We start from the raw sequence: 26617 nt of genomic DNA on the forward strand, positions 1-26617 counted from the left end.
AATTGGGTTGCACCGATCAAGTGGCTATATTTTGCATCCAATATATCCACTTGATTTCATCAAAATTCACCTTCAAACTTAAACATCTTTTTCAAAGCTTAAATCTGCATTTAACACATTGGGGGAAACCGAGAGGAGAGGGAGAAAAAGAAGAAGCGGCAACTCTAGGTTTTCGTTGAGGATGAAGAACGTGTAAATATATAGATGAATGGATGACCAAAAGAAAACCCTAGTGATGAGAGAGTAACATTCATGCGGATGGAAAAGAGTCATGTGGGTGAGGAACTGCTCATAAACTGATAGGTTTCCAAGGTTTAAACAAACGGGTGTGGCCATGTTCCGCAAATTGCTGGGCCAAAAGCTCAAAATAAAATCACTACTCGATCCATAACATAAAAACCAATAAAAAAGTAACCTAAATATCAACTTCAAATAAATTAAAAAAAAAATTCATAGTCCAACCATACAAATTCTCGATTCAGGTGTTACAACTTACGTTCGCCGCAACTGGCAGCCAGACAAAAAAATTATTAGTACTGAGAAAAAGATGCCGCATCAAAGTACTAGCAATGAGGTACCGTTCTCTCTGTTTTCTATTAGCAACGTGTAATAACTATAGAAAATAATATTTTCCGGCAGTTCAACTCGCCGCAAAAATGATTATCTTGGGTGATTTATGGCTCATCTGGAGCCTTATTTGCGACACATTTAGGATTTTTTTGCGCCAATATGATCGCCAGAAATAGTTTAGTATTAGTGATATGTTTTGTAAAATCTCCGCAACAAAGTGATTTGGGAACTTTAACAGCGGTCAATCTATGACGCTTAAAAATCGCTGTAAATACTCAGCTAAATGTGTCACCGGGAAAAGAGTTTTTTCTTGTGGACTCAGAGAGATGTTAGTTAGAGAACTCATGTAATTATCCATTGAGTACTCCATTTTTCTTGAATTTCTTGGCAATTGAGTGTCCAAAATTTTATTAAATTATAAGTCCAAGTCTTACCAATTATGTGGCTTCGGTTTTTTTAAGACTAATTAGAAAATCTAATTAAAAATCTACACCGGACATGACTCATTCGAACGAAGATATGGACCTAAGCCCATGCGGAAAATCTGGATAATATGAGACGAGTTTTGCTACTCATTATTCTAATTATCCATTATCCACATATCATATATTTAATAAAAAAATTAAAAATTAAAAAATTATGTGTGATGTGTGAGAATGAAGAATAAGATTTTTCAAACGGGACATTTGGTTATTTAAACAAATATTATCCGGCCAAATGGCCAATTCACATGATCAGGAGGATAGGAGAGGAGAAAAGGTTCATTTATTTAGTTCTTTTAAGGCGTGAATCTCTATAAGTACAGTAAACAAAAAAAAAAAAAAACTCAAAAGAAGAAGAAATATGTATTACGGGCCTATGACATGAAATGTTCAATGCAAATTATAATTAATTCTGTATTCTTCCCACAATCCATCAATTAGTTGGGTAAACTATTCAATATCACTGGCGTGTCTCCTTCATAGAATGTGTATTCATGTGTGGTGGATCAAAATTAATTCTGAGAGCAGTACTGCATCTATGATATATATGTTTATGCAAAAAACAAATGAACTTCATCATCAACATTTATGTATAATATGTGCTGCTAATTGACCAAGAGTTGTTTTTTTCGCCTGGGAGGGATGGGGGAGTGTTATGCTGGTTTAGTTGCAAAGTGTTTTAATTTTGTGAAACGACCCAGCTTTTGTTCCTATACTGTACAATGCCTTCAAGTTCAGTAGGATGCAGTTTTCTGTTTTTTCTAATCAAGCTTCATATATATATATATATATATATATATAATATTATAAACAGTTAGAAGGTACAATAGTCTAAAGAGTGGAAGCCCTAACAATCATCCTCAAATTAGCTAATACAACACGAGAAAGAGAGAAAGAAAAAGAAAAATATATGAAGCCAATGGCTCCTATCCATTTATCACAATTGTTGTGTTACACTTTGCTAGTCCAGTTTAATTGAAAGAAATGCACACTTCCTTTTCCTCACAATCTTTGGTTAGGACAAATGGTAATATAAGAAAATAGCATTTAGTAGATGGTCTAATATACCGACGAATAACCGTTAGTGGCTGTGAAGACGAGTGGGAATCACACACCAATTGTGTTTCTATAAATTAACACAAATAGCTTCACATGATTTATTAGTTTTATTAATATCTAAAAATATTAGAGAAAAGTGCTTACCTAATACTATGTGTTGTTTAAACTTTAAAGCCCAATAGATATATTATAAATTGTATAGGCTATCTACAAAGTACAGAAAGTTTGATCTTTTCCTTAAAATATAAAGTTATTAAATATAATATAAATAATCTAATTTATCAAAATTAATTAGCTCATAAATAAATTGGAAGTACTCGATCTCTCAAATTATTCATGAGTTAGTTGAGTACTATACATAGAACAACATTGTTTCACCAAATGACTTGAGTAGACAAGTGGAATGATACATTTAAAACGCAATTAATTAATTGGATGCAATTGAGTAGACAAGTGGAATTAATATATTCAATTGGATTCCATCATATAATTTGTCATGTAGACAAGTAGATATATTCTAATATCACCTAATTAACCATATATATGATTAGTTAATTAACTATAGAATAAATATATGGTTTGACCGAGTCATGACTTGTATAGATCGAGAAGTGGGTATATTTAATTTGGAACCTTACATAATATGGACAAGTGACTTGTGTAGAGAAGTGGGTATATTTTGGAACCTACGCATGCAATTTGATTTCACCACGTGACTTGTCATGTGGACAAGTGGGCATCTTCTGTGACCTAGCAGAGCTTGGATTCCGCGGCATGCAAGCTTAGTCATATTATGAATTAATTAACAGTATATGGAATAATATGATCACGTGATCAAGTCTTGTGTAGGCAAGTGGCAAGTGACAACTTAATCATTTGAGTTAATTAACTCAACATGAGTAACAAGGTCTGAAACCCAATTGGGTTGCACCGATCAAGTGGCTATATTTTGCCTCCAATATATCCACTTGATTTCATCAAATTTCACCTTCAAACATAAACATCTTTTTCAAAGCTTAAATCTGCATTTAATACATTGGATTTCATCAACAAATACTGCTTTTTGCAGCCAAATTTATTTACAGTGAAAAGGCCAAAATCTAAATGATATTGCATGAGGTATTATCCAAACATTTACATCAATAATCCCATAATTATGAAAAAAAATCACAATTTATTTCCGGCGCTTCAAACCGCCAGAAGAGAATTATTTCCAAAGGGATAATCGTCGCATAAAACTAGAGCAGATTTCTGGTTGCCGGCAAAATATTACGATTTTCGTTGCAAATAACTTTCACTGGTGAACATTTATCTCGTCAAAAATATATTCGCCGCGATACAAAATAGCGCGAAATATTATTTATGGCAACTTACTTTCGCCACAACTGGCAGTCGAACAAAACAATTATTAGTGGCGAGAAAAAGTCGCCACATTAAAGTACAAGCAACGAGGTGACCTTGCCTCTGTTTTCTATAAGTGGCGTGTAATAACCGTAGAAAATAATATTTTCAGCAGTTCAAATCGCCGCAAAAGTAACTATCCTGGTGATTTATGGCTCACTGGAGCTCTATTTGCGACACATTTTAGGAGTTTTTGCCGCCAATATAATCGCCGGAAATAGTTTAGCATTTTTGTTACGCTTTGTAAAATCTCCCCAATCGAATAATGCGGGAACTTTAACAGCGGCCAATCCGTGATGCTTAAAAATCGCCGTAAATACTTTTTCTGATGAAATACATCGCCAAAAAAAGTATTCAAGTATTTTTTTCTTGAATTTCTTGGCAATTTAATAGCGCGTCCAAAATTTTATTAAATTATAAGTTCATGTCTTACCAGTTATGTGGTTTCGGTATTTTTAAGACTAATTAGAAAATCTAATTAAAACTCTATGCCAGGCATGATGGATTCGAATGAAGATATGGACCTATGCCCATGCAGAAAATCCGGATAATATGAGACGAGTTTTCCTATTCATCATCTTCACACACCACACATCACATTTATTTTATTTTTTTAATTGTTTTGGTTTCATTTCTTCTAAACTAATTGAATTATTCCACTCATCATCCATACACCATACATGTAGTAAGAAAAAAAATTAAAAGTTAAAAAATTATATATAGTGTGTGGGGATGATGACACTACAACATATAAAGTTTTTTGGGATGACAATTTTTGTCCCAAAAAATTGGGATTTCATCCCAAAATATTTCCTTGAAAGAACAAAAACTGTTCCAAGCTTGTTCCAATAACAGTGTCCCAAAACGTATTCTGTGATGAAAATATCAATTTCATCACAAAAAATATCTTTCGGGACAAAATTGAGTAGAACCTTTTGATCACGTTTGAACGGAATATGTTTTTTTTGGGATGCTTGAATTTTGTCCCAGAATAACGTTCGAATGTTACAAAATTTACATTCGAACGTATTTTGTCATTGAAATCGTCCTTCATGAGTGATCGATCGTTACTAGTCCGTTTGACCAAATAGGCATGAGGAAACGTTTGAATAAACAATTTGATAGTTGAACAGGAAGACATTCGAACGGGCCATGACAAGATCAAACGATTTCATATCAGTAGATGTTTGAACATTTAGTTCACGGTCAATGATTCGGTCGCACAATTTCACATGTTGTTCAAACGTTCAATTTCTATTACATTCGAATGTTTTGTATCAATGTTCGAATGGTTTTACTCATCTTGTTCATATAGTTTTTTCTTGTTCGAATGGTAACTATTTTATTTTATCCAATAATTAAAAACCAAATAAACATATATAATATTTAATAAAATACATTACAATTTGTTCAATATCCATTAAACTAGTTTAATAACTACGAACTAAATAAATAGAACAGTAGTAGTAACAGCGATCTTCGTAAAGAAAAAGATCCCAAAATCTGTACATATAGTGTAAATCAGTTGCTTGGGGGCCTAAATTATTGTATAAGTATCTACATTTGGAGTTGCACATCTCTCTTAAACTCTTCTTTTTATTGTTCTTGTTGTTTTATGCGCATTTCTATGTTTGCTTATTTCGCCAATTGAGCCTGTAACTCATATTCTACTTCATCATTGATGGTTTTGAATATAAGCCTTACCATGTAGCAATGCTCCTGCCCTTCACCACTGATTGTGTGGATTCCTACCCCTCCACCAGCATGACAAGAGGTGCCATTCACAAAAAGGATCTAGGGTTTTCTTGTCAGAGCGACGACCATTTCTAGTGGAAAAGTTGAGAATTCGGCAATAAAGTCTGCCAAGGCCTGCCCTTTCAAGGCCTTCCTTGGCAAGTACTCGATGTCAAACTTGTTGAGCTCAATTGACCACCCAACTAATCTCCCCGAGCTGTCTGGTTTCAACAACACTTTTGCCTGTGGGCTTTCTGTTAGCACTTTGATTTAGTGGGCCTGGATGTATGGGCGTAACCTCCTAGCTATTGTCACCAAGGCAAACGCCAACATCTCTACTCACGGATATCTGACTTCTGCTCCCCTTAGGGTACGACTTGTGTAGTACACAGGCATTTGCACTGCCCCTTCTTCATTGACAAGGACGCCTGAAAAGGCTTGAGGGATACCGCTAGATATTTATAAAGTGTGTCTCCTTCTATAGGTTGCCTCAAGAGTGGTGGAGTGGTCAAATACTAATTCAGCTTTTGGAAAGCTTCATCACACTCTTCATTCCGGGGGTGTACCTTCCGCAATACCCTAAAAAGGGGATGCATTTGTCCATGGATCTAGATACGAACCTGTTCAAAACTGTTATTCTTCTCTCCAGCCGTTGCTTGTCGTTTAGGCTTTCTGGTAGTTTTATGTTCATGATTGCTTCAATTTTTTTAGGGGAGGCTTCAATTCCTCTTTCTGCCATGACGAAGTCTAGAAACTTACCCGACCCTACTCCAAATGCATACATTGATGGGTTCAGCTTCATCTTGTACTATCGTAGTACTGTGAACGCTTCTCTTAGGTTAGCCAGATATTGGGTGGGCTCTTTACTTTTAACTAACACGTCTTCCATGATTCGTCCTATTTTGTTCTTAAACACTCGGTTGACCAACCACTGGTACGTTGCTCTTGTGTTCTTCAAGCCAAACGACATGACCTGGTAGCAACACAACCCACGGTCTATGATAAATAAGGTCTTCTTATTGTCTGCTGGGTAGATTCGGATTTGGTTGTAGCCTAAATAGATGTCCATAAAGCTCAACATATTGTGCCTTGCAGTGGCGCCTACGATGACATCGATTCGTGGTACGTGAAGCTATCTTTTACGCAGGCTTTATTTAGGTCGATGATGTCCACACACATTCTCCACTTTCCGTTTGCTTTTTTCACTAGGACAACATTGAATAGCCATTCAGGATAATGAGCTTCCTTGAAAGCTTGCTCCCAGTAGGCATTCTACTTCCTCGGCGATGGCTGTGTATTTCTTTGTACTGTATGATCTTCTCTTTTGACGCACCTTCTTGTGCATGAGTCCACACACAGTCGATGTTCAATAACATTGTTTTCGATTCTGGGCATATCTTCGTGACTCCAGGAAAATATATCCTGGTGCACTACTAACAATTGATTTAGGGCCTCTCGATCTTCTGGGGGAATTTTAGTCCCAATCCACATTGTTGCATTGGGGCGATCTGGGTATAATGTCTCGATCTCTAATCGCTCATTCACCTTTGCTTGTTGTGGGTTTTGTTTGTCCCTCACCTTTATGCCCCAGTCCAAAAGGACCGTGAGGGGTGGGGGCAATGTACTCTGACCATCCTCCTAGGGGGCCTGGTCGTCGTCGCCTCCGATAGTGCATACTTCTCCCCCTTTGCTCCTCCGTTCCTACACATAACACTCCCATGCTAGGGCTAACTCGCCTTGTGCTTCCCACACTCCACCAACAGTTGGGAACTTCATCTTGAGGTGGTACGTAGACATAACAGCCCTAAAATTGTTCAATGTTGGTCGCCCTAGTATAGCATTATATGAGGAAGGCACTTTCACGACTAAGAAATCAGTCATGATGGTCGCGGTACGCATCCCATTTCCCGTTGTGACTAGGAGGGTAATTCTAATACCTAGACCCGTGGAGGAACTGAACCACCTATAAAATGGCATGGTTTTGATGTGTGATTTTTTTTTCTCTTTTCTTTTCCCCCTCCTTTTACCCCGACAGTTTCTCAATTTTATCCTTCTTGTGTTTGTCTCCTTGCCATTAGTTTTATTTTCACAATCTCATCCACAATCATGCCACTTCATCTCAGTTTTCTTTCTTTTCTTTCCACAACTACCTCCGAATTTTGCCATGCCACACTACCCCCACAAACTCTCTGTACTCCTCTTATTTCTCTGTAAGTTCTCACAGCTCCACGTACGCCACTCACTGCCATCAACCGAAGTGCATCATGGTGAAGTAGCACCACCTTCACTCCCTCAAACTGTAGCCACCCGAACTGTTACACACCCCAAGCTGCAACACCTCCACCATCCAACCACCATGGAAGCCCCAGTTCCTCCATGCACCAATCCTGCAAGCCCCCATACTCCTTTGTTTTAACCATCCAAAAATAGATAACCATCCAAGAATAGAGCGTGTATGATCCACCCTTGAACCACCAAGAAAAGCACCAAGAAGACCTTCCACCAATCATTATACGTACACCATGCAACATGACATTGCAGCACACGTACCCGTCACCAACGGCTGTTCTACAACACTTAGACTAGGCCATCACCTTAGAAAAAGCGCTGCAAGTGGACAACCGTCCCCCATGTCGCATGGCTACACACCAACCCTCACGGAAACCCCCATGGTTCCACCTCAAAGCCACCATGAAGAAATCCTACACGGAGTGGAGTCCAACCTAGTGCCTCAAAATACTGAAGTTATGAAGCTCTCTTTTGCTCCCAACGTCAAAACCTCTCATCTCTCTTTCTCTCTCTCTCTCTCTCTCTTAATGCTCCACCGTCCACCGTCCACCACACCCAGCCCCTTTGAGGCTCCTTCTTTCTTGGTGAGTAGTGGAGTTTTGCCCTTGGTCACATGTTGGTTTCTTCCCATAAGCCACTGTTTCCCTCTGAGTGTTTTAGTTTTCAGTCTTTCACATACAAGTTTTCCTTATTACTAACATGCCCTTCTAGTCAAGTTTTGGCAGAATATGTATTGAATTGGGATGGGCTAGGACATATTTATGGGCCATGATTGGAATTATGGGTTTAATGTGTATAGTTTGATGTCGAGTCCATGTGTTTGCAAGGAAAATATTTTAAGATCAATTTATGGAATAATATGATGTTAGGACTTAATCGTGTATTCATTTGGAGAAATTTTGTGAAACTCAAAGCATTTTGGGGAGAGTCAATATTTTAGGGTTCCGAGGATGTTTAGACTTTAAGAAAAATATCGAATTATATCTTAGGTTTTAATTACGAAGTATGCATGCATTTGGAAATTTATGCAGGTTACATAATTATCTTATAGTTGATAATTGATTTTCCCTTGGCACTGTTGTAAGAAAACTCAACTAAAAAGTTCAGGTAAGCGGGGTTCCTATAATAGATTGTGCAAAAAAGAAAATTTCTGAGGTTGAATTTGAAAATATGCATGTTTGTTTTGGAAAGAAATCTGAAAACAATCTCGGATAGGTCTTTTGCATCCGCATGAAATTTATATAAGAATGAAGTATTTTTTGTCATTACTAATGTAGACATGAGCAATATTTTGACATGTTGTATTCTAAAATATGCAAAAGGAGTGATATGAAATTTATGAAAATTTGTGCATATGATGCTAGAATGTTCCGAATCGATTTTTGAATATGTGAAATGTTCTGTCTCTGTGCAGTACTCTGTTTTGATATGGTGTATCTAAAAATCTTGGCATGAATTTATGATTCCATATCTAAATATGATCTGGTTTCGATGTTGCCTTCGTTCTGTCTCCTTGCCCCTCCATAGGTATAATTGTGGCATACGGCCCCGCCACGAGTATAATGGTGGTTTATAATCCTACCACGAGAGTTAAACATGGTATAAGACCTCACCATGGGTATAATAGTGGCATACGGTCCTGCCATGGGTATAATATTGGCATACGGCCTTGTCGTAGGTATAATGGTGGTTAATAACCCTACCACAGGGGTTGAACATGATTTACGGCCCCGCCATTGGTATAATGGTGGTTTATAATCTTACCACGAGGGTTAAACATGGCGTCCTCGCTACGTGTATAATGGTGGTTAATATCCTTACCATGGGGTTTAAACATAGTATATGTCTCGATGTGATACTCTGATATGTTATGAAGATGAAGTCTCAGTCTGTGATATGCCAAGGGACTTTGAAATAAGAAAGTTTTGCTCTAACTTTTTGATAACATGTTTTTGATTATGCATTCTGAAAATAAATATTTTGTTTCTGCATTATGAATGAAAATATTTTTGTTTTGCATTCTGAACTTGTTAAATGCTCATGTTTACATACTAGTATATGTTCCTTGCTTACTGAGTTGTTGATAACTCACACCTTATCTCCACAATATTTTTCAGATATTTGAATATTTCAGCTGAAGATCAAGTTTATGGAGCACGGGTGAGATTATTTAAGCATAGTGGATTAAGTATAGAAGGTTTCTATGAGAATTTAACAAGTTGGCTTGAAATAAAAAAAATTTATATGGCTTTGAGAATTTGGAGTCTATAAATATATTGTTGGAATGTGAGTTTAAGTGATAGGAAGTAACTATGTTACTTCTCTAACCCCATATGGGATCAGGGCATTACAATAATGGCACCTACTGGTTGGATTAGATGCCCAAAGAAGCCCTTCAGCAGTGTTGGAGAGGGTTTGAACTTAGTGGCGTCTATGTCCATCAGGGAGATTAGTCCCAATCCACGTTGTTGCATTTGGGAGATCTAGGTATAACGTTACGATCTCTAAGGGCTCATTCACCTCTGATTGCTGTAGGTTTTGCTTGGCCCTCACCTATTTGCCCCTGCCTAGAAGGATCGTGGAGGGTGGGGGCAATATGCTCTAACCATCCTCTTGGGCGGCCTGGTCCTCGTTGGCTCCGATAGTGCATACTAATCCCCCTTCACTCCTCCATTCCTACACATAACACTCCCATGCTAGGGCTTGCTTGCCTCGTGCTTCCCCCACTCCGCCTTCAGTTGGAAGCTTCATCTTGTGGTGGTTCTTCGATGTAACCTCACTAAGATTGTTCAATGTTGGTCGCCTTATTATAGCATTATACGTGGAAGGCGCCTTCACGACTAAGAAATCGGTTATGGTGGTCGATGTACGCATCCCTTTTTCCTACCTTGACTAGGAGGGTAATGGAACCCACTAGTTGGATTAGATCCCAAATAAGCCCTTTAGCGGTGTAGAAGAGGGTCTCAGCTTAGTGGCATCTATGCCCATCTTTACAAAAGCCTCCCAAAATAATGTCTACTGAGCTCCCATTGTCAATGAGGATGCACCTAGTAGTGTAATTAGCGACCATGAGGGTTACCACTAGTGCATCATCATGGAGGAGTGGCGCGAAGAACTAGAAGGTGGTGGAGATTACGTCAGCAAGGTGGCGGCTAAACACTGAGAAAGAGAGTGATGAGAAGAGACCAACTAGTGTGTGTGTGTGTGTGTGTGTGTGAGAGAGAGAGAGAGAGAGAGAGAGTGAGAGTGAGAGAGAGAGATTTCGGGAGGGAAGAAAGCACGGCGTGAGGGAGAAAGGGAACTCACCGTGAGACTAAGAGAGGCGGCGATGGTCCGATGGTGACGAAAAGCTCTTGGCAGCAGCTTTTGTGGGGTCCTGACGTGTTGGGCTCTTGGTGAGGGAGGTGTGCAATGGGTCATGGAGGAAGAGGTTGTACTCTGTCTTTAAAGGCTAAAACAGGGAATGGTTGGGGAGGGTGGCTGGCTATTTTCTTGGTGTTTTCGATGTGGCTCCATAGCTGGCTATGGGGGTGAGGTCTGGGTAGAGGTTTACATGGGGTGGACAAACTGGTCGGCAACTACATGGAGGTCAATGGGTGCTACGCGACGTTGCTGATGGCTAAGGTTTCACATGAAGATGGAGGCTGGGGGCTTGCGATGTTGCAGTAGGAGGAGGCCGTCGGCTAAGGAAAAACTGTAAGGGTGCAACGTCGGGGATGGCTGGCTACTGTTTTGCATGGCTAGGCGATGGCTACCTTAAGGTGGTATGTTTTGAGGTTAGGAACTCCAAAACTGGTTGTGTGTGCATGTGCATGTGCGTGATGGAGTGAAAACAGAGACTAAGAGGAAATCAAAACCCTTATCGGTGGTGCTCAGGCAGTGGGAGCCATCGTGGCAAGGGTTCGGGTGGTGAGTTGAGGAGACGTGCAATGCCTAAAATCCTGACTGACACACAAAAGAGGGAGACCGAGAGAAGAACAAGGGAGAGTCTGTTGAGAGGAAAAATAAGAGTGTGAAACCATAATGATAACCGATGGAGAAGTGGGGAAGCAACAAAAGAAGGGATTCATGGAGAGAAATCGAAGGAGATGATCTGGAAGTGGAGAAAACAAACTGTTAGCGATTTGAGAGAGTTTTGGGATGGAGAAAAACAATGGAAAGAAGAAAACGAAAACTAAATAGGGGCTTTCTTGGGAAACAAATGGCATTTTTTGGGGGGTGGCCCCTTGGCTGGGCTTTTCATGGGCCGAGCTTGGGTCATGTCCTTATGAGCTGGGTATTACACTATCATTATTCCAAGGTGCCCTGTCCCTGTCGTTATTACAAGCGTCTTCCCTCAATGGGCGCCACCAATCTGAGCTACTGCTTCTATGGGGGTTGTGTCCTCTCTCAAATTGTCATTTGGGTTTTGCTCGCTCTACGACCATTCAATCAAGCTCTCTAGTGCCTGCCAGTTTGGTCACTCTCTTTTTCATGCTCGTGAAGTTCTCTGTCTAGGGTGAGCTTGTTTGATGAAATTTGTAGTAACACCTACTGGTTTTGGGTTGGCGATATTCTCTTTCTAACTCCTCATTTTCTAGCACATTCAAATTATTGTGGATGAGTCTGGTATTGTGCTCTTGTCACTTTTCGTGCCTCCTATCTTGGTGGTTCAGTGCTTGTCCCCCGAACTGCTTTTGAGTTCCACCTTCAGCTCCCCTTTCCTTGGCTCTACAAGAGCCTGTAATGTATCTTCGGCGTTCACAAAGTCATCCGCCCTATACATGAATTCACTCAGGGTAGAGGGATTCTTTTTAGCCAACTCAGCCATGAATGGGTTGCGTGGCCAAATCCAGCCTAACAAGGTGGCTAGAGTAATCTTCTTGTCTTGGTCATCTGTCATTAACCTTTCTTTATTAAAGTGGGTGAGGTATGTCTTTAGGCTCTCCTATTCCCTCTGTTTGACGGTCAAGAGGTAGCCGTTCGGATCCTACGCCTCCTGCTAAGCATAAATTGTGTTAAGAATTTCCTGGCTAGCTCTTCAAAGCTATCAATCGATCCCAATCGAAGCATTCCAAACCATCCTCTCGCCATTCCCCTCAGAGTTAAGGGAAGAGATAGGCAAGCGATTTCTCCCAGGAAATCGTGTAGTGTGAGCACCTTGACGTTCTCCACTTGATTTATTGGGTCCTTGGACCCATCATACATCTCTATCTATGGCATGTTAAACTTCAGTAGGGGCGGCACAACCATTACTTCCATGCTATAAGGCAAATCGGTGCGGCTCAACAGTTGTTCCACCAAGGAAGATCCTCCCATCATCTTCACCATCTCCTTGTACTTGTCTGTGAGGCTACGTAGCTCGTCATGTAGCTTTTTCTTTTCCACATCCTCCACATTCACTCCCCCATTGCTATGTGCTTCTCCTTCTCCCTGTTCGGTATGGTAGCACCACCGAGCCCAATGATGTAGTGCTTTAGTTCCTCATTCTCTTTCCTTAGGATTTCCATGACGTCTAACACCATCTTTGACTTTTCTTCAGTTATAGGCGTTGCTTTCTGTTCATGAGTTGCTTGAGAACATTTAGCAGTCGGTATGAGGGAACCACATTGAAGTCCAATGAAAGACTAAAATCATAGATTACAATACTACAGACGACACCACTGTAAAGGCCATGTTCCATTACTGGTCATGATCGTTAACCTGGAAATCATTAAGTGGGCGACATAGTGTGCCTGTGACACATTTGGTGCTAAGTCAACAATAATTGAGAGATAATAATTTAAGAATGCTCAATCAGATGATTCGAAGATTACATGCTGCCCCTATATATAGGTATGAAGAATATTGGATGAGCACTATAAACTGATTAACTTTTCACAATGCTTAGCCATTAGAAGGCTTATCCCATATGTGCCGGAGTTATCTAATCGCCACATTATGCATATTCATAATGTGAGGTTTATTCCTCCCCAATAACCAGGGCGGCTAGGGTCTACGTTAAGCTATAGAACTCCTTTAAGTGCTATCCTTTATGGATGATGGGCCTTAGGCCTCTAGTTTGGGCCAAACCAATATTAACTCCTCCAAATTGAGTTAATCATTAGGGGTTGCATCCCAAGGAAACCCATGGCATCAGCACTTAGCTTACTTCTAACTTTTTTATAGATCGTTTTTCATTCTCACAAGCCCAAGTACCTCAAATAAATAAATCGCTTCTCTGGCACCATAGTAAGTAGTAAAATTGACTATGCCGACAGATTAAAACTTGCACAATTATTCAATTTATGAAACCTTTTGGGATTTTTATGAGGTTCCAAAAACCTAAAGAAATTCATCTGTTGAACTTATGGCGGGCTATTACACAAGGATTTTGTATAAGTCCACAAGTAGCCCTCCCATCATCACATGCCTTGCTCCACCAAACCAAACCACCCTCCCCTTGCTCTCTTTTTGTTCCACATGTTCTCCCTAGCTTCCCCCCTCACCTGCACACAACATACTTAGCATCTTTGAGAGCAAACTAAGAGAGTAAGAGAGATGCAAGGAAAAGTTTGGAAATTCTCTTGTTGACTTGCTCAGCATGCCCGATTTTCAGCCTCTCTTCTATTTTGTGTTACTCTAAGTTAGGGATTTGATGGCTTGGGTGTTTGAATGATTTTCATTTTTAAAGGGCTGAATCTTGGTTATGATGGGGTATGATGATTTCAACCAACATGTGTTGTCTGTGTTGGTGCTTTGTCTTGAAATGCCGTGTATTTTTAGGCTTCTATTGGTGTTTTCAGACCTAATGGAACTAGTGACTTGTGTGGTGCATCAAATCTTGTCTTGAGTTTTTAAAAAAAGAGCATTCACTCAAAACTTGCATGAACCTATTTAGGGTTGGAGAAGCTGAAATATTAGTATTATTTCTCTTGAAGAGTTAGTTTCTTTTGAACTCTAAGGTTGGTTTGACGACTATACCTTCAAAACCCTTTTTGATAAGAGTTAGATCTATATGTTAAACCTTGTTTTGAACCATGAAACTAGGGCTTGAGTTGTGACTTTGATGAAGACTTATATATGCATGATTTCGGTGTAAGCTTTGAGGTTCTTCCTTATTGTTTGTTTTTAATTTTTAATTTTGATTATGATATGATTAGAATGGTGGTAAGACCTAGCTAGGATTTGATTATGATAATCTTGGGTGTGTGATTTCAAGAAAAATTGCATGATACATAAGGATTTAGTCAAATTATTCTAGAGCAAAGAAAAAGCACGTTTTGGTTTTAGGGTTTTGTGTGTGATCTGAATTCTATCTCTTTGATATCATGAATTTGTTGCTTAGGATCGTGTAATACCATATAGAAATGTGTACTTAGCATGTTATAAGTTAGGATGTATAGTTTATTGAAATTCTTAATGTTCATTTGCAAGAGAAATGCTAAGGACACCATGCTAGGGCTTCGGGTTGCAAGGTTAGTGTTGTGGTTGTGTTTGTTTGTTTGTTCATATGATGAAAATTTGGTCTTAAAGGATATGAATCTAGTATATTAACATGTTACTAAGCTCAACTTAAAAGGTGATTTAGTGCAAAATTCGGATTAAGTCTTTAATTATATGCAAGTAGGACCAAAAATCACAATGAGTGAATTTTAGGGTTTACGGGTCTTGGCCTGGATGGGCTTCTCAAAGTAGATGCATGATTCTCAAATTTCTAAGCTCAAAAATGAATTTCGAATACAAAATACGTGAGGTTTGTAAAGTTTGGTGAAATTGGAGCCTGATTGCAATTATTGAAAGTTTAGGGGCTTATTTGCAAATTCTAAATAATTAAGGGGACACTTTGTAAATAGTACTCTAGAAGAATTAGACTCTAATTTTTATTAGTTATTGAGATTTCCTAACCTTATTATATCTATTGTTTCAGGCCGCTCAATTAGGTTTTCAAGAAAGAGAATGTGATGGATGACCAGCCTTAGATGATTGAAGACAAATTCATCCTTGAAGGCCAACTTGTGTTGATTGTCTTCTATATGAAGATATTTAGGTGTTTGATAACAGACCTTTGAAAAATCTTAGAGGAAGAAGAAGGATCATGTTTTTAACTATGTAGAATAAAACAATATGTTAAGCTTTTGTGGTTTATGAAGGCTCAATGTTTGGGACCCTAATATTGTTGTATGAATGTTTAAGACATACATTTTGGGATTCTAGACAGTGTATTCTGGCACATTTTATAAATTGAAAGATTTTTTCCGCTGTGATGGATGCATATTTTTAGATGCTTGTTTGGTATATTGCATATTATCTTTCATGAATGTGGGTAAGTAACTTTGTGTTGTATGTTCTGACACTTCGATCTCCATCAAACAGAGGTTGAGGATGTCACATTTTATGATAGACAAAATTAGAATTCGGATATTATATATAGGTCATGGTTTCCACTCCAAATACACTATTGACTAGACAGTTCTCATTAGTGTGAGTTTTTTTTTTAGAATGAGACTTGGACGTAGAAGAGCGAACCATTGCACTTTTTTCTCCAATCGTTATAGGTATACTCTCTTTATTAAATTTTTCTACAACGGTTGATATGAGATCTAGGCATCTCTGGGTTCTCCATATCCAACATTCTTTTATAAAGTGCTCTACGCTTCGATCTATTACTAGAAATACGAAATACGAAATATATGTTAATATGAAAAATAATTTTTTTATTTTTTGGAAAAAAAAAAAAAAAAAACTAGCCACCTGCATAGTCATGTGGCTATTCGTGTGTAGGAAAATTCTACAAGCTAGCTAGCTATTTCAAAGAAACTTCATCATTATCCATTCAACTATTGGTTGTTTCAATAATATTTAGGGTTGACCCAAACTTCTACTTCCATGACTATCCCTGGTCTGTTTAGACTAGTGCTAATTCTCATGCAATATAAAAAATCAAGCATGCAAAGTAGATGTGTCCTCCACATTATTATTCAATAAAAGATGATTCGTAGCTCAAACAAAAGACTTGTTCTCTTAGTTATTTTACATTAACTAAGAGAACAATAAGATTAGACACTACATGAAAACCTAATGAATAATAGAAAACACGGTTTGTGTAATTGCAAGTCCGAGCAATAAGATAGCCGCCAAAACTGAAAGCAAAGCCCAAGGACTATGGAAATAATTGTGCCTCAATTTTGCCATCCTTTCATTCCAGCGTTTGGCACAATGCTTGTTCATATCAATGGAAATTTTAGCATAAATGGAGTTCCTGGTTGAAATGGTGACATGGTGGCCAAGCTTGTTAACCATGGTGGAAGCAACTTTATCATCACCCAACCAATTTTCAATGATTCCTTTCCGACGGAGTAATTCAACATCCTTTGGAGAGTCAATGAGATCATCCATGAAGCACATATAGTTGGTGACGTAACTAGAATCATTGTCTAGACTATATTGCTCAAATGCAATTAGATTTCGCAAAAAAGTTTCAGTTTCATCTTCTATTCTCAAAGGTGAAATTTCCAATACCCCATTGCCAAACTGAATGGCAAACGTGGTACGTTGCTTTGCCTTCTTGAATTTGATTCCACTCTCTTTAAGCTCTGTTGCATTAGGTATTGACTTTATCACATCTTTTGTATCCCTAAATTTTTTTGCCTTCTTGAATTTGACTCCAGCCACTTTAAGCTCTCTACCTTCAGGAATTGAGTTCCAGTATTCAATCTTGTTCAGAAACGGTAGGTGCATAAATTTCTCTACCATCTTGAATATGGTTCCACAAAGTTTTTTCTTACCGTCCTCCTTCCTATTTTGAAGTTGTAGAAGAGAAAATTTCAATGCTTTCTTGAATTCAACTCCAGCCTCTTGAAATGCAATGGCATCAGGTATTAACTTCCATTCCTCATTCTCGTAAAGTTTATCCCTAAATTTCTTTGCCATCTTGAATTCAACTCCAGCCGCACGAAGCTCTGTTCCATATGGTATTGAGTTCCAGTCTTCAATCTTCTTCGGACGATATGGAAACTTAAATATCTCTGTCATATTGAATTTGAGTCTAGATTTTTGTAGCTCTATGGCATAACATATGCCCTTCTTCATGTCATCCATTTTTGTAGGTAATTGACTTACTACTCTACTTATCAAGCCAAATAAATGCTTAAATATCACTCCCTTCTTGAATTTGATTCCAACCTCTTGACGTTCTATGGCACGATCTAGTTCCATATCAAGTACTGAAAGCTTGATCATTGTATGTATTAGATCAAGTAGATGCTTAAAATCTACGTTCTTGAACATGTCTCCAACCTTTAGATGCTCATGTACTATTTTTGCAAGTGGAGGAGTGATAGCTTTATGCATCCGACAAAGTCAAAATGGCTTTTCGGCTGAATAAGAGCTCAATCCATTGATATCCCATTCTTGAAATGGTGATGACACAGAGAAAAAGTAAATGGCAAGATCACCAAGTCGTCGTCTGATCTGGACTCTTTGATCTACGGAGGTTGAGCTTTCAAGACAGGTAATTTCATTGTTCTGCTCAATATTGATGGTGTGTTCTCCTAAATGTCCGGATCGGTTGGGAAGTGGTGTCTGGCTACTCTCAATCATCATGAACAATTTAGTCAGAACGAAGAATGGAAGTTGATTTTCAAATAACAGTAGATCGCGAGTTACTGTAGGAAGTATCCAGCTAATTCGGAAGATTGGATCATGCTTATCCCTTAGATTGCACATCTGACACTTTCGGAAAAACTCAATGATGAAACACCCATCAAGTAGCATCATTTCTACAAACTCAAATGTGGTCAGGCTAATGTCTTCTGCATAGCAATTACGGGCTCTTTCTTCCAATTCTCTCAAGGTTCTGATGTATACTTCCACACTTCTTTCATTTTTCCTTTCAAGCATTTGCTTCAAATAACACAGTTTATGCTCTTCCATAAGACCCTGGCCAACCTTGCCATGGTAGTTGTAAGGACCGATAGCAAGCAACATGGGTTTGTAAGCCTTCTCATTTACCTTACGTAATTGCTCATGCACTTTAAACATACAACACTCTACAGAATTAATTGGAGTCAAGCCAGCTAGCTTTCTGTCAATAGCCTTAATATGACTGGAGAGAGCATCTCTACTCATTTTGTAGAGAAGTAGTAGAGTCTCTATTCCTATTACGAAGCATACAAATTCTCAACAAATTTCTAAAAATGTAGATCAGGTTTTAATTTCTAATGAATGGAGAGAGCAGTCCTGATCATATGTATTCTAGAGAAATAACATACAAGATCTGTTCCAAGTATTGCATAAAAATCTCACTTATTTTTATACAAGTTTCCATTAAAAAAAGACATCTATCTTTTAGGTTGTCCTGTGCCACTAAGGAAACCAATATAATATAATCAAGGTGCTTAAGCTAGAAATCATCCCTCCGTTTATCTCGTTGTTTCTTCATTTCTATTTATTTTGCTTTGACAATTGCATGTCAGGTGATAATTTTAGTACTGTGGCTTAGTTTCCAATTTTCATATTGGGAATTATTATTTATCCTTCTATTCTAGCTTTCAAAATGGGAAAGGCATCTAACGTGAATGGAAATACCAGGCAATTCCTTTGTGAGTGGAAAGTCTCTGTTCTTGGATAGAAAAGAAGCTGATGAATTGGTGGGAATTTTACTCTGGTAAAAAGGGAGTGAGAATTCTAATCTTGCAATTGAGGTCAGGCCCGTAGTTTAGATTATGTATCAATCCTTTGTGATGTTCTTAAATGTTAGCTGCTTTTTTTTTTCCCCTTTTCTTTTGAAAAAAAAAAAAACTAGACCTACTCGCACACTAACAAGTTAGAAGAATACTGATGCCCCGTTTGGTTGTTAAAGTCATCTAAGTTCAACTCAATTCAGTTTAATTTTAAACTAGGTATAACATCCAAATACCTAACTCTCAAATTACTAAACCCATCTCAAGTCAAAATCTATTTACATGCGAGACCTACAACATTTTTCAATTCAACACTTCTTTACACTTGGGATCCATAATTTTTTTTAACTTTCCATAAATACATCTAAACTCATCTTAACATCTAAATACATTTAAATTTATCTTAGATGGATCCCACAAAACTCACTGTACCATCTCAACTCATTATTATTCATAAAAAACTCAATTCAGCTCAACATCAAAACGCAGTCTGAGAATTGATAAAACTAACATAACAATAGTAAAAAATTAAGAATCTATTCAAAATGTACCCAAAACAACTATTCAAAATGTAAAATCCATATTCCGATTGATCTTAGAACCATCAGAATACTTTTTACGATGGAGTTCTCAAATAGTTCGGCTTTAGCAGTAACTCAGAATATGAATAGAACCATTTGAAAATTATTCCACCCTAATTAAAAGTACTAATGAATATTAAAAACTATAGATGCTAAGCAATGTCAACCTTTTTTCTTTCATTAGGCTTTGCAGAACATAAAAAAATTAATGGCCAAATGTTTTAGTATGTTAGAGGAAGAAAAATCACAAAAGAAAGCAGGCCAGAAAGAAGAAAGGTTAATTAAAATGGACTTGCTGTTAGTGTGTTTTAATAAGCGAAAGGAAATGGACTTACTTGCTTAATAATTATGGGTAGATCGCATGCTGCAGATTGCTTCCCTTGCTTTACTGAAAAAAAGGTTCGAGATCGATGATGAAAGTTTCCAAAAGGCAGAAAAAAATAAATCACGAAAGAGAGAAAAAAGAAGAAAGGTACGTAGAAGACATTTTTCTGTGTTTTGTTTCCTTTTGTAGAAGGGAATTAAAGGTAATGGAGACCTAAATTGGCCGGGCTTAATAATTCCAAGCAGTAGATCGATCGCAATGAATGACTTGAGTCGACAAGTGGAATAATACATTTGAAACGCAATTAATTGGATTCGATTGAGTAGACAAGTGGAATATATTCAATTGGATTCCATCACATTATTTGTGTAGACAAGTAGATATATTCTATCACTTTTCATTCCAAAGCAATGTAGGATCTCATTCACCACCTACCTTATCCTTATCATATGGGGTATTACAATGGCAACTATAATGCCTCGGTCCCAGATGGGTTGAAGAGTTACTACTTGTCACTCAAAATCATAAATCACAGTTTAGATATAAACTCTAACTTCTCAATTACACAAGAATCCAATGTTTAAAACTTCTACTCCCAAAATACTTTAAAATAAATTAAAGTAGATAAAGCAAAAAGATCATTTAATTAAAATAGACTTAATTAGTTTTAAAGTATTTAAAATAGAATTAAAATCTTATTATTCTCTACTGAAATTGGTTCTAAACATAAAAACATAAATATTTTCTATATATATTCTTGTACCGCAAATAAAACTATGTGATGTGAGTTTAAAAAAAACTCATGCCCATTGAACTGTTCTGATAAGAGGGCATTTTGGGAAATAAAGTCATAATCATGGGCTGTTTGGGAAACCATACACAAATGGAAAGAAAACTGCGAACAACCATGCAAAGGAGATGTCCATACTCACCGAGAGTGGAGGAGTGGCACGAAGAACTGAAGGTGGTGGAGATTACGTCTGCGAGGTGGGGGCTGAACACTGAGAGAGAGACCAACTAATGAGAGAGAGAGAGAGAGAGAGGAGAGAGAGAGAGATTTTGGGAGGGAAGAAAGCACGGCGTGAGGGAGAGAAGGAAGTCATCGTGACATTGAGAGAGGCATACGACGGACTGAAGGTGACAGGAAGCTCTTGGCGGCGGCTTCTGTGGGGTCCTGACATGTTGGGCTCTTGGTGAGGGAGGTGTGCAGTGGGTCCTGGAGGACGATTTTGTACTCTATTTTTAGAGGTTAAAACAGGGAATGGTTGGGGAGGGTGGCTGGTTGTTTTCATGGTGTTTCCAACCTGGGTTCACGGCTGGCTATGGCGGTGAGGTCTGGGTAGAGGTTTACGTGGGGTGGACGAACTGGGCGGAGGTGCAATGGGTGCTGCATGCCGTTGTTGATGGCTGAGGTTTCATGTGAAGATGGAGGTTGGGGGCTTGTGATGCTGCAGCAGGAGGAGGCCGTGGGCTGAGGAAAAACTGTTAGGGAGCAATGTCGGGAATGGCTGCCTACGGTTTCGTGTGGCTGGGCGATGGCTACCTTAAGGTGGTATGTTTTGAGGTGAGGAACTCCAAAACTGGTTGTGTGTGTGTGTGCATGATGGAGTGAAAATAGAGAGTAAGAGGAAGTCAAAACCCTTACTGGTGGTGCTTAGGCAGTGGAAAGGGTCCGGGTGGTGAGCTGTGGCAGAGTGCAATGCCCAAAATCCTGACTGACACACAAAAGAGGGAGAGCAAGAGAAGAACGAGGGAAAGTCTAATGAGAGGAAAAATAAGAGTGTGAAACCGCAAAGATAACTGATGAAGAAGTGCGGAAGCAACACGAGAAGGGATTCGGGGAGAGAAATCGAAGGTGAGGATTGAGGAGTGGGGAAAACAAACTGCCAGCAGTTTGAGAGAGTTTTGGGAGGGAGACAAACAACAAAAAGAAGAAAAAGAAAACTTAAAAAGGGCTTTCTTGAGAAACAAACGATGCCATTTGGGGGGTGGCCCCTTGGCTAGGCTTTTCGTGGGCCGGGCTTGGGTCATGTCCTGGGCCAAGTTATGAGCTAGGTATTACACTATCGTTATTCTGAGGTGCCCTGTCCCTGTTGTTATTATGGGTGTCTTCCCTCAATGGGCGGCACCTATCCGAGCTACTTCTACGAGGGTTGTGTCCTCTCTCAAATTGTCATTTAAGGTTTTGCTCGCTCTGCGACCATTTGCTTAAGCTCTCTAGTGCCTGCCAGTTCGGCCACTCTCTTCTTCATGCTCATGCAATCCTCTGTCCAGTGTGAGCTTGTTTGATGAAATTTGCAGTAGCACCTACTGGTTCTAGGCTTGCGATATTCTCTTTCTGACTCCTCCTTTTCTCGCATGTTCAAATTATTGTGGATGAGTCTGGTATTATTCTCTTGTCGCCTTTCATGCCTCCTGTCTTGGTGGTTCGGTGCAGCTTTCTTGTCCCCTGAACTGCTTATGAGTTCCACCTTCGGCTCCCCTTTCCTTGGCTCTACAAGAGCCTGTAATGTATCTTCGGTGTTGACGAAGTCATCTGCCTTATCCATAAATTTGTTCAAGGTAGAGGGGGTCTTTCTAGCCAACTCAGCCATGAATGGGCTACGTGGCCAAATCTCGCCTAACAGGGTGGCTAGAGTAATCTTCTCATTTTGGTCATCTGTCGTTAACCTTTCTTTATTGGGCGCCTATGCCTCCTGCTAAGCATAAATTGTGTTAAGAATTTCCTAGCTAACTCTTCAAAGCTATCAATCGATCCCAGCCAGAGCATTCCAAACTATCCTCTCGCCATTCCCCTCAGAGTTAGGGAAAAAAATAGGCAAGCGATTTCTCCTGGGAAACCATGGAGTGTGATGTGTGCCTTGATATTCTCCAAGTGATTTACTGGGTCCTTGGACCCATCATACATCTCTATCTGTGGCACGTTAAACTTCGGCAGGGGCGGAATGGCCATTACTTCCATGCTATATGGCAAATCTGTGCGGCTCAACAGTTGTTCCACCCAGGAAGATCCTCCCATCTTTTTCACCATCTCCTCATACTTGTCAATGAGGCTACGTAGCTCGTCATTCAGCTTCTTCTTTTCCACATCCTCTGCATTCACTCCCCCATTGCTATGTGCTTCTCCTCTCCCTGTTCGCTTTGACTGGGTATGGTAGCACCACTAAGCCCAATGTTGTGGCACTTTAGTTCCTCGTTCTCTTTCCTTAGGTTTTCCATGGCGTCTAACGCCATCTTTAGCTTTTCTTCAGTTGTAGGTGTGCTTTCAGTTCACGAGTTGCTTGAGAACGTGTCACGGTCGACATGAGGGAACTAAGTTGAAGTCCAATGAAAAATTGAAATCATAGATTACAGTATCTTACAGATGACGCCACTGTAAAGGACGTGTCCCATCACCGGTCGTGATCATTAACCTGCAAATCGTTAAGTGGGCGGCACGGTGTGCCTGTGACACCTCCAATGCTAAGTCAGCAATAAGTGAGAAATAATAATTTAAGAATGCTCAATCAGATGATTCGAAGATTACATGTTGCCCCTATATATTGGCATGGAGAAGGCTTATCCATTAGAAGGCTTATCCCAGATGTGTCGGAGTTATCTAATCACCACATTATCCATATTCATAATTTGAGGTTTATCCCTCCCTAATAACCAGGGCTGCTAAGGCATGCATTAAGCTACACGACTCCTTTAAGTAGCTATCCTTTATGATTGATGGGCCTTGGGCCTCTAGCTTGGGCCAGACCAATATTAACTCCTCCAGATCAAGTTAACCATCAGAGGTTGCTTCCCTAGGAAACCCGTGGCATCACCATTTAGCTTATTTCTAACTTTTTTATAGATCGTTTCATTTTTCATTCGCACACTCTCAAGTACCTCAAATAAATAAAATAGTTTCTCTAGCACCATAGTGAGTAGTAAAACTGACTATGCTGACAAACTAAAACTTGCACAATTACTCAATTCGTGAAACCTTCTCAGATTTTTAGAAGGTTCCTAAAACCTAAAGAAATTCATCCGTTGAACTTTTGGCGGGCTATTACACAAGGATTTTGTACAAGTCCACAAGTAACCCTCCCATCATCCCATGCCTTGCTCCACCAAACCAAACAGCTCTCCCCTTTGTCTCTTTTTGTTCCACATGTCCTCCCTAGCTTCCCCCTCACCTGCACACAAGTTCACACAACACACTTAGCACCTTTGAGAGAAAACCAAGAGAGTAACAGAGATGCAAGGAAAAGTTACGAAATTCTCTTGGTGATGATGGGGTATGATGATTTCAACCAGCATGTGTTGTCTGTGTTGCCGTTTTGTCTTGAAATGCCATGTAGTTTTCGGCTCTTCTCGGTGTTTTCAGATCTAATGGAACTAGTGACATGTGTGGTGCATCAAATCTTGGCTTGAGTTTTTTAAAAAAGGGCATTCACTCAAAACTTGCATGAACCTATTTAGGGTTGGAGAAGCTGAAATATTAGTATTATTTCTCTTCAAGAGTTAGTTTCTTTTGAACTCTAAAGTTGGTTTGACGACTGTACCTTCAAAACCTTTTTTGATAAATGTTAGATCTATGTGTTAAACCTTGTTTTGAACCATGAAACTAGGGCTTGAGTGGAGACTTTGAGGAATACTTATATATGCATGCTTTTGGTGTAAGCTTTGATGTTCTTGCCTATTGTTTGTTTTAATTTTAATTTTTGGTTATGATATGATTAAAATGGTGGTAAGACCTAGTGTAACACCCGGACCCAGTCAAGGTCAACTTTTATTTATTTATTTATTTATTTTGTTTTTCGCCGCCACGCACGGTTGCACTCCCATGCACATATGCCTCTATTCTCCTCAGCTTTAGGGTTTTTATTTTTGTTCTATTTCAATCACCTATATATTTTTTTTTCACACGATAACTTCCCCACTCGTTTTTTTTTTCGTCTATTTTTCACCCCTAGAGTTTTCCTCACGTCCACGGCATGCATGATCTTGCACGTCTCTTGTTTTTTTTTTTCCCTAAGGTTTTTGCCAATCATATCTTTATATACTTGTACTCCTCTCCTAAAAAAGTAGTAGCCATTGCAACCCATGCATAACTCCCTCTTGTTCACTGCCTCTCCGCATTCTCGGCTCAACGCTCGTCAACTTTGCCACCATAAACCTCCACCGCAAACCACCAACACCAAAAGATAGCCACTGCAGAACACTCATCCGCCTTGGTCACGTAAACACACCCCAAGCCATGCAGTACCCCCAACCGCTGGCCAAGCCGTAACGCAATAGGATTTTATTTTTCGTGACGCCGCTGCCTGCCACACGAACTCATAGTCAGCAAATCCTCCTTGCAAATAGCGCACCACCCTCCAGGCCGTCCTCGCCACCATGTTAAGCCAACCACCGTCGCCCAGCTGTTGAAGGAAGAACACCCACGACATACTTCGAAGCTGCTTTCTCCGTGTGCAACCAACCTGCTACCCTATGCCGCCAACCTCCTCCTCGACCTCGCCGTTGCATAGGGAGCTTTGCCGGGCGTTGCAATCCATCTAGGTCCATCGCTCTCCTCTCGGTAAGCTTCTGCTGATCTCACCCACTCTACTCTCCGTCTCTTTCTTCTCTCTCTCTCTCATTAGTTGGTCGCTCTCTCTAACTAGTGATCTACCACTGCCCCCAGCTGTGCGGCCGGGACAACCACCTTCCTCTTCGCACCGCGCGCGGCTCCTCCTTTCTCGGTGAGTACCTCGCGCCCCTGTCCTCGCCGACCAATGGACCAAATCACATGAAACGTTTTAAGTCTACGTAAACTTAGTTTTTACATAATATTTTGCCATAAAATTTCAATATTGCCCTTTTTATTGGATGCTTTTAGTTGGAAAATTTGTTTATATTAAATCTGTTTTCCGTGGTCTTTGTGGGAAGTATAAGATATTGTACAGAGAATACATAGGATTCTTAAATTGTACTTAGCATATTATTTTTACAGTAGGTGTGAAATCTTATGTTGAATATTTTAATTATGATTATAGAAAATCACTTAAGTATTTTAACATGTTATTAAGTAAAGATTTATTTTAAGACTAAACAATATAGGTGTAATGTTATTTTTACACTTTAGATATGATTTAGTCTATTAAAAAAATAGTTATGGCTTATTTTTAAAAAAATTTGGGATAATTATATTATCAAATATTAAACTTTATAGTTGGTTTTCAATAATAAATAGGTCAGACTTTTAAATGTTTCAGTCAACTTATTAACTCAACATTGATGAATTGAGAAATGTGACGATATTTGAGGATTACATGAATTTAGATTTTTGAGGAATTAAAATAGGTTATTTTAGCATCTTAGGCTTAAATATTGAAATACGTGTTCGATTAGAAATTTATGAAAATAATGTGATTGTGTTATAGGTAATGATTAATATTTGTTCGAAATTTCTTGAGGAAATTCTGGAAAAGCTAGGAAGTTCAAGTAAGCGTGGTTCCTATGCTAGACTTTGCATAAAAATAAAAATGAACTGAGGTTGATTTATGAGAATGTGCATTA

At 39.0% G+C, this 26617-nt stretch overlaps 1 protein-coding gene across 1 annotated transcript; it reads right to left on the reverse strand.

Annotated features, from left to right (window-relative positions):
- Positions 1-16571: 16571 nt before the first annotated feature.
- Positions 16572-17751, reverse strand: LOC108991111. The gene has a single exon (XM_018965253.2). It carries the CDS (start codon positions 17733-17735, stop codon positions 16572-16574), a length of 1164 nt encoding a protein of 387 aa, XP_018820798.2. The 5' UTR covers positions 17736-17751.
- Positions 17752-26617: the final 8866 nt, after the last annotated feature.

This window comes from Juglans regia, chromosome 7 (assembly GCF_001411555.2).
Source record: "Juglans regia cultivar Chandler chromosome 7, Walnut 2.0, whole genome shotgun sequence".
NCBI classification, from domain to species: Eukaryota; Viridiplantae; Streptophyta; class Magnoliopsida; order Fagales; family Juglandaceae; genus Juglans; species Juglans regia.

Coding starts and splice junctions, on each gene's coding strand:
- LOC108991111 (XM_018965253.2), bottom strand. CDS start 17,735: ATGATCAAGCTTTCAGTACTTGATATGGAACTAGATCGTGCCATAGAA.